Source organism: Lutjanus erythropterus, chromosome 13 (genome assembly GCF_056507025.1).
Source record: "Lutjanus erythropterus isolate fLutEry1 chromosome 13, fLutEry1.hap2, whole genome shotgun sequence".
Taxonomy (NCBI): domain Eukaryota; kingdom Metazoa; phylum Chordata; class Actinopteri; order Lutjaniformes; family Lutjanidae; genus Lutjanus; species Lutjanus erythropterus.
Genome location: NC_139329.1, coordinates 32,495,047 through 32,504,084, shown reverse-complemented (window position 1 = coordinate 32,504,084; position 9,038 = coordinate 32,495,047). Strand labels below are relative to the sequence as shown.

The following is a 9,038-nucleotide window of genomic DNA, read 5'->3' as shown; positions in this document are numbered from 1 at the left end:
ATCGGCTGAAAATGACATCAAGAGAACTGATACATCAGTCTCGGTGATTAGTGAGAGTATAAACAAAACAAACAGAAAATGACTAACAAGAAATGAATGTCAGACTTGAATAATCAAGTATTAACAAAATGGCAATTCAGTCAGAACATCAGGCTGTGTTGGTTGTGCTTGAAAAACCGTCTTTGCTCTGCCAGTGTGGCTGCACCTCAGGATGGAAAACAAATCATGACCTCAAAGTCTAGTTGGTGCAAAAAGTATTGGTCTTTGAGAGGTTATTTTAGAAGGCGATCAATATAAATGATTTTTTTTTTTCAGTAGCACTGATGAAGTTTGGAATAGTACCTGACATTAGAGCAGAGGTCTAAATTATGTATTCACCAGAAATGAAACAGAGGCAGTAGTTGTGTGTTATTATTATTGTGGTAACAGAAATAAGTCGTGTATAGATACCTCGTCTTTGAAGTTTTCCTCACACAAGTTGGACTAATGTACATATGTGTTAAATCTGTCCCCTGGCTCAGTGTTTCATCTCATAGGTCATTTTCCCTCCCCTGCCGGCTAATCTGTTGCTGGCTGTGATTCCATCTCCACTCTCAATCACAGACATGCCCTCGAGGCACCGTGACATCCAACGCTGCCTGTTTACAGCAGGGTCACAAAGAACCTTGCCTGCATCAATATTCCCATATCAGCCCTCTCCGTTGTGCTACAAACCACACGCTGGCAGCCAGAGAAGCATCTGATCGAGGTTGTGTAATCGCTCTGGTAGCCATCAGCCCTGTGCTCTCAGGATCTAAAGGGCTCTTCAATTTTCTGCTGTACCTGAGACAGAAAAGGCGTAATAAGCTCATTACTGAGATATACTGTGGAGGGACAGTGTGCGTATGCATTTGTATATGTGCATGCATGTGAATACGCCGTATAGATCCTGATCTTAGACAGAAAGCAAGCCTTGACCCAGGAATTGTAATGAAGTGAGCTGCCAGGCTAGCTGAGCATGGCTTTATATGCTAATGGATAGTGTAACTCTGCATCTAGATTTGGTATTAGACTGCAGACTGAATGTAATAAGCTGACAGTTTTTTCCCCTCGTAGATTCTTACTACTGAAGTGCTTCTGCAGCTGTATGAATAAATTATTCCAACTTATTTAGGGCAAACTTGGTTTATAGATAAATTGAGCCAAAAGTACAAGGCTGGCTGCGTTATAATCTACCAGCAGCAGCCACTTGGGAAATACAATTTCACTGTCTCATTCCTTGATAAACAAAGGAGGACACGCACTATTGGTAGACATACACAGGCAGCGAAGAAGAACTTCATTATCTGTTATTGTGTATTGTAAACAGAATCTTTTATTAGGCTTTGAGATTTTTGCAGGAGTTCTTTATTGCAGTTATGGATTTGCTTATTTGGAGAGCATTGTTGCTAGGGTAGTGTTATTAAAAACAGACAATCTGATAATACAACCATTTTCAACAGTTTCCTCTAGTTTGATTAAATAATTTCTATATGAAAGCCTAACACTTGAGGATTGTGTTCCCTCTGAGCATTAAAACAATATTTATTATTTTCATTGTGTTCAGTGTTTGCTCTCCTTGTCACAGTCCCTGTCCTACCATAAGTCAAGCTCAATTCATCAAACCAAAATAAGGCAGCTGTAGATTTTCCATTTGGCTCGAAGACGTGACTGTTGAAATGAAACAGACTAGGCTTTGATTACATCTGGTTTATGTCAAATGAGGTGATGAGAACCACGGTGTTCAGATGTGTCTGTGGTATGCAAGTGTTCAGCTTCTTTAACTCTAAAGCCAGTGATTGTACCCCCGTATCTTTTCAGCTGTAGGAACTCGGGCTGTCCCCTGAAAGTCGAAGATTCAAATCATTAGTCGAAGAATACTCTGTCAGCTGAGATTCTTCCAGTCGGGCAGGTGTTTTTTTTTATTAGCTGGCGTACATATTGAAAAAATCCTCATGACAGCATTCTCTTGTTAACTGACGAGAGAAGGGTGAAGTAAGCGGTTGGTTGACAAGTTTCAGCTCTGTATGCAGAGCAATGCAACAGCATTGCACATGCTGCACATTTTTACTTTCTCTGACTGTGAAAATCTGATAATTTCACATTTCAGATGACGATGAAAGGAGTTAATTGCCTTACTGGTAAAACGTACTCGTGCAGGCTGATACAGGCATTGAGTGTGGTGCACTGAACTGAAAAAAAAGAACAAATTGTCACTTATTTGTTTTGAATGCCTGGGCAGGGAAAAAACTTTGAGACGGGGACAGCCCTAATAGCAACATGACATGCACTACTGCACTGCCTGCTTTCTGTTCCTTCTGTCTCTCCATGTTTGACCTGTCTGTCATTGTCACATCCTCATACCTGTAGTTTCATTTGGGTCTAAGGGCCTTCCCTTGGAGGGCTCCGAGGCAATAAGGTCAGCGGTCACTGGGGAATGCGGGGTGTGGTGTCAGAGCAAGTGGCATGTTGATGAATGGTAGTAATCTCAAAGCTGTTAGAGAATCACAAACACTTCACTTGGGGGAGGGGAGAATAGGAAGCCTTTTGCTGCGTTATGTGAGTGACCACAAAGTTTATTATAAATATACATATACATAACAATTCCTACTTCTCTTTCTCTATTTATATACCTTGTTTACCCTAAGCTGTACATGTATTACGTATGTACACAATGTACTGTATGTTGCTACTGTTACAAAAAGCCATGCAATATCTACAGTACAGTATATAGTGTATCTATGAAACCTACTTTTGTTCTCAATAAATAGTAATAAATTATCCACTTCTTATTTTTGTACATTCTATTGCACATTATTATTTACATTACTGCTTTGGATTAACATTTTCCCTTTTTCACCGTGGCCTGATGTCAGTTTTAGCTGCTTATGTATACCCTAAAGATGAGTTCCTTCACTCCACATCCTCAGAAGACAGACATTTCTGTCTGGCGTCTTTGTCCTCAAATGTCACCTTTTTGTTCCTCTTTGGGTCGATCCAGGAGTTGTGGATAATAGCGTTATTAGGGGTAGGATCTGCCTCAATGATCGACACCACCCGCTTCTTCATCTTGCTTTTCAACACTTTCTGGAACTTCTGCCTAGTGAAGGCGTAGAGTAGCGGGTGAAAGATAGTGGTCCCGTAAGCCATGACCAGGAAGCCCAGTCTCAACTTGACCATCAGGTCACTGGGGCCCACACTCAGGATGACTGTGTTGAGTACTGTGATGGGCGTCCAGCACAGCAGAAAGGTGGACACGATCAGGAGCGACATCCTGAAAACCCTCTTTTGGCGCTCTCGCCTTTCTCTGTGGCGCTTAACAGCCCTGCGCAGGGCGATGATGACAGAGACAGAGGTACGCATACCCAGTGTTGGGTTTCGGCTGCCGCTGCTCTGGGATCCGTCTGTGGCCTCTTGCTGCGTTGTCATGGCCGTCATGGATGGGCGCTTTTTCCTGCGAGCCTTCTTCTTCTGTGAAGCGTGGAAACGGGTGCCAATACGAATATTGAGTGCCTGCAGGATCTTTGAGTAGGTGATGAGCATGACGACGGCAGTAAAGAAGAAAATAGGAATCTGAGCAAGCAAGTGGTAATAGAGGCCCAGTTCTGTGTAGTACTGATTAGTGTGGACGACATTTTCCACCGCCGTCTGGTTCAGATCAGGGTGCCCCTGTGCGAAGAAGCCCACCTCAATAAAGGGTACGAGGAAACTAACAAAAGATAGCACCCAGATGGCAGCCAGCAGGGCTAGGGCACGGCCCATGGTCAGCACCCGGTTGGCCGGTTTGACTGAGATGTCGTAGCGATCGAGGGTGATGGCGAGCACATTAGCAGCAGTGGCGACACTGGCGAAAGAGACGCAGGCTTCATGGAAGCAGCAGACCAGAGCAGTGTCTCCCTCCAGGGACAGCAGCACCACCACAATGGTGAGGGGGATGCAGCACACACAAACCAGCACATCCAGCACGTGGAGGTTCATTGTGACGATGTTACTGACAGAACTAATGAGGTTCGACTTCATACAGTAGAGGGCGAGAACAGTGAGGTTAGAGCTCAGGCCCAGGAGGATTTCCAGCATGAGGAAGCCAGTTAGTGAGACCTGGAAACTAACAGGATAGGGATAAGGGCTGGGGGTTGCCGGACTCATGGTGCGGCTGATGGGCTCAGTGTTGTCAGTGACCGTGACGTTGCTCATGGTGGCTTCTTGTTCCGGCCAGGGAAGGATATGCATTATCCTGCATGCGGGGAGAAGAGAAGAAGAGGGTCTATGAAGAGGAAAAGAAGAAGCCTGTGTTTGTGCATTTCTAGAAAGTTGTGATTAACCCAAATCTGAGAAATCTTGTCAGACATTAATGCTGCCAGTTATCAAATGATGAGAAAGCCTTTTGAGTTTAAAGGAGAAATTCAGACAGCGGATACAGGAACTTTTTTCCTACCATGCCACGCTGATTTGATTGTCTCGCTATTCGAATGGCATGACTAACTACCAACTATCTTGCTTCAATCAGCTTCTACTTTTGTTATCGCCATCCTTTATCAGACAGCTGCGTCCACAGCGGAGGCACATAGCAGAAACACTTTGGAGAAAATTGAATTTTAAAAACATCATAGCTGTAATGGCTTTGTATGTTTTGGCTCTGTAGCAGCTTAGTTCTCTTGAATAGAACATTTAAGTGGACAGTAGTAGAACTACAGGGCGGAGGCAGGTGATTAAATAGTTGCTATGGTCCCTTGTAACTAAACCCAACATTTCTGGTGAGGGTTGGCCCAGTGGACGATGGCATTTTCCATCACCAATGGATGATGATGATGGTCAGCGATGCCTTAACCCTCTACCCTTTACTTGAGGTAGTGTGTCCCCTCAGGAGAAAATAAACAAACTGCTGGTCATTGCAGTGTTGCGTCTCACTGTTCCGTTATTTTTTATTATGTAGACGATGTGGACAGCTGTTTGTGTGTTTCTTTTAATTGCCGTTGTTATTGGCGCTATTGTTTTCTTAGCATAGCCTCCTCAGCCTAGCTAGCTAGCGGTGTATCAGGGTTCAGAGGCAGTGTTTCACTGTTGACATCATCATATAACAATCTGGCAGACATTGCCAAACCCTATTTGTTTCAGCATTTTAGTCGTTGCCAAATTACCAGAGGTGGTTCATAAAAGTCAGAATATTTTGCCAAACGTTGTCACTAGCAGCCTTTCAGTTCTCAATGATGCACTTTAAAATACAAGATGTTTGCTCCGGACTTAAATATGTTAAGGACTAACAAGTGCAAAAGCAGTTGGTATTTGGGACTGTAATTAATATTGGGTTAGAGGGAGAAAATCTAATGCACCAGCACTCAAGAATAAATGAAACTAACTGATTAATAATATTGAAACCTCCTAGAGAAATAAATCCAACGTGAACAGGGTTCTAGATGACATGGAGAACAACAAACGGTATTTTGTAATATTTACCCTTCCCTCCAGCACTATCTGAATACCAGGGCTGTGTAATCAGGCCATAGAGTCCATGTTACATCCACAGAGACGAGCATCACATCCAAACATAGCCGGTGGAAAAGTGTTTCCGCTCCAGCAGAGCCCCCCAGCGAGGCTTTTCCTTTTGCTGCTAGTCTCTCCCAGAGAGGCTGACAGCCAGAAAAGCACCTGTCCGTCGCGCCAAAGACTGTCAACGGGCTGCCAACTTCTTTTTTCCCCTGACCTCAATGGCAAGGAAGCTACGGAATCGGCCACCTGCGCCCAGTGGATGTTTAAGAATATAGGCTAATGTCCTCTACAGACTTTTTCTCAGATCTCTGGTCCGTTTGCTGTGGTGATGGTGGAGCACTGATGGATGAGTGGAACAGGGATAAGATGTCGGAGCCACCTCCTGTTTATAATCTCATGATATTCCCAGGCAGGAGAGACACAGCCAACCAAGAAAACAAAGAAACACAGACTCTTTCCCCTGAGCAGGGCTGGAATGTACCGCTCGCAGAACGATCCAAATCCTCGCTTTTTGCTTTTTTTGCGCACAGTGAGAAGTTAGATCTGCAAATACAAAAAATAATTACATCCATTAGCTTGTACTCCAGAGGCACAGTTTGTCAGCCAGTCGTGTGCTGTAGATTCCCCAGTTTACACCATAGTAATGTCCAGAATCTGTCCAGGAGAGGTCAGTGCGTCCGGGCAGTGTCTAGGCCCATGTCTCCCCTGGGAGCACTAATGGAACAGGCCTTCACTCTCCACCTTTCTCATCAGTCTCTGTACGCCTGGCTCCAGCCGCCATTGACTTGTAAATCGAGCAGAGGTCTCCAGTTTGCCCCTCCACATGCTGAACCCTCAATCACTGGTGATGGCGTGAGCAGAGCGGATTATTAGAGTGCATGTGTGCCCAATCACCATGACATGTGTGACCACTGTGACATTTGTGATCACCAGTATTTATATGTGCACGGGAGGGGGGGGGGGGGGGTGATTCAGTGATTCAGGAGAAGGTCATCCTCACGAGGTAGTGGAAGTGAGTTCATCAGACGGAGAGAGAGCGACAGAGAGAGAGAGAGATCCCAGACAAGAATTGGACTTTAGGAGGCAGGAGCTGCATACAACATTGTCTGTCTGTCCTTCAGGCCCGCATCAGTCGTTCACAGTGACCTGAAGGGAGAGAAAGGATAGGGTAATGGATGATAGAAAGAGAGAGAGTAGGAGGAGTAGGAGAGGGAAGTGTGGGGGATGCGTTAGTGAAAATAAACATATCCTGAGAAGAGAGGCGACAAGGAAACTCTCATTAGCATAGCAACAAGCCTGTGATGTCTTATTGTGTTCCTGTGCATCGCCTGATGCACTTTACATCTTTGCTAATGCATTAACATAACAGTAGCACTAATAAAGGGCTTACACAAAAGCGACTGGTATTACATCCCAGCCTCCTGTTGTCAGATTGAAGATTAACTATGCTAATATTTTGCTTTTCATGTTGCTTATAATGGAAATTAATACAGAAAGAAATGCTTAGAGTAAATTATTGTATGTCACTTGCACAGCCACAGTGCTGATGGTATTGTCATATAATTTTTATGATGGGCAGACTTGTTTAGAGCTTCAGTGCAGTGTGAGTCCTTGGGGAACTTGTCATGTAGACATAAATGCTCCCCTTGCGCGTCACTATATGTGATCCATGCAATCTCTACAAAGGGGTATGTCGGTCATTCTTCAAGGTTGTTTCAGCGAGGGTTGCCATACTTTACTATGCCACAATGTCAGCAGAAATGAGCAATGAGTCCCATGCTTCTGTACCAGGCAAAAGCATAAAGATGCACAGCTTTAAAGTGCACATTTGCATATCAAGTTTCTTGTATCGTAGAGCCTGACAGTTTGGATTATGGTGTGTGTGTGTGTGTGTAGCAGTAAATACAAGAATATTCAGATGTCCTAATGCACAAACACATTATCTAAATCCTTTTAGTGTGTGGTGTTTACAGTAGCTGCTACTTGGCTTTTAAGACTGAACAAATTTAAAATAATTCACTAATAGTTTTGAATTGAGCCATAACCTTAGGCTTCTCAATGGAAGTCTTGCAACCATTCATCATAACTGAAGTTATCCCAGAAATTATGTGCTTGATGGTTTCTAATCCCATGCATTTGTTGAGATATTTGGCATTGAGTTTTATGCGCTGTCACATACGCTCCTCTCAGCTGAGTGCTGTAAATCAAACCAATAAGTAGAGTGCCCCATCAAAACACGGCAAAGCTCACCATGCAGGGTAAACACAGATGCTCCGGAGCTGGTCCATACACCACGCTGTCCCCCTCTCCTCGCAGCTCTGCAACAATCTGGGTCGCCTGATAAAAACTGTTGGTTTATCTTCTGCTCCTTTCAGCAGTAATCCAAGAAGTGGGATTGAATATTGATGAAGACACCAGGGTCGCACAACTGACAGATGTTCTTTCCTTCCTGAGTCCCAGACTGAGGAAAACAAGTCCACAGAGATTAGTCCTGACAGGGATGTTGTTGGTGGGATTCCTCTTTTTTTCTCCCTTTGCCCCCCCCTTTTTTCCTCTCATCCATCCATGTGGACCGGTTTATGAATACTCATCATCATCTCACCAACTCTGTGTTGCACTCCCTCCCTCCATAACTGCCTGGATAGGAGTGCAAACATCACACTACTGGTATCTCTCTATCTCCCGCTCTGCTCTCCTCTCTCTCCCTTGTTCCCTCTCTCTCTCTCTTACTGCGGAGGTTTGCAGTGCTCCCCCAATCCTGATTGGTCCTCTGTAATAGGCTTAACCCTTTCCTCACCGGCAAGCGGAGGTATTTCCTTTTGTTCTGACTCCATCCTCTCTTCCCTGACAGTGGCAGTGACATCCCGTGTGGGGCTGTAGTGATTTGTAAAAAAAAAAAAAAAAGCTTCTACTACGCTTTTAGCAGAGGGACTTTAGACGCCACTGCGCTAAACACACAACCTGCTGCAGAGTCAGCTCATAGGCAGGCTGTTGAAGGAAAAACAGCAGAAAATTCTGTGATGATGTATTAATTAGCTCTGTCACGTTGTAATGAACAAGTAATGTGTTTGTGCACCGTAGGGGGAATGATGAGGATGGAGAGCCGGCAGAGAGAGGCAATATTTTTCGTATTGATTTTGCGCACATGCATAGGTCTTAATATGCGTGTGCAAGTGAGCATGAGAGGCAGCGAGACTGACAGAGGAGATAAATTCTTGCAGCTGTGAGTGGGAGAAATGGATTATGCAGGAAAGAAGTCAGAAAAGAAGAGATAGAGGATAGTGGCTCTGATTGATAGTTTCAATTAAGTTGCTCTGTCAGATCAGTAAGAGGTTGACCACCCTCCATTCTTTTGTCAAGGCTCATTTGTCAGGTGCAATTATTGCCAGAGGGCATCCTGGTGCCTGACGGCCTCCAGTAAAGAAGAAGGGGGCATCTGTTGCTATGGCTCTGCCACCTGATAAACTAACGATTAAAGCTCACAGAAAATACTTCAGGTGGTGTTATTCCGCAGTGGCAGTTCAATAATTGCA

The 9,038-nt window shown here is 44.4% G+C and overlaps 1 protein-coding gene across 1 annotated transcript; it reads right to left on the bottom strand.

Moving 5' to 3' along the window:
* Window positions 1-1,942: 1,942 nt before the first annotated feature.
* LOC146316901 (G-protein coupled receptor 22-like) lies at window positions 1,943-8,354 on the bottom strand. Its single transcript, XM_084734683.1, has 3 exons — window positions 7,756-8,354; window positions 5,473-6,651; window positions 1,943-4,252 (listed from the first exon to the last, which is right to left on the bottom strand). Exon 3 carries the CDS (start codon window positions 4,246-4,248, stop codon window positions 2,932-2,934), a length of 1,317 nt encoding a protein of 438 aa, XP_084590809.1. The 5' UTR covers window positions 4,249-4,252; window positions 5,473-6,651; window positions 7,756-8,354; the 3' UTR covers window positions 1,943-2,931.
* Window positions 8,355-9,038: the final 684 nt, after the last annotated feature.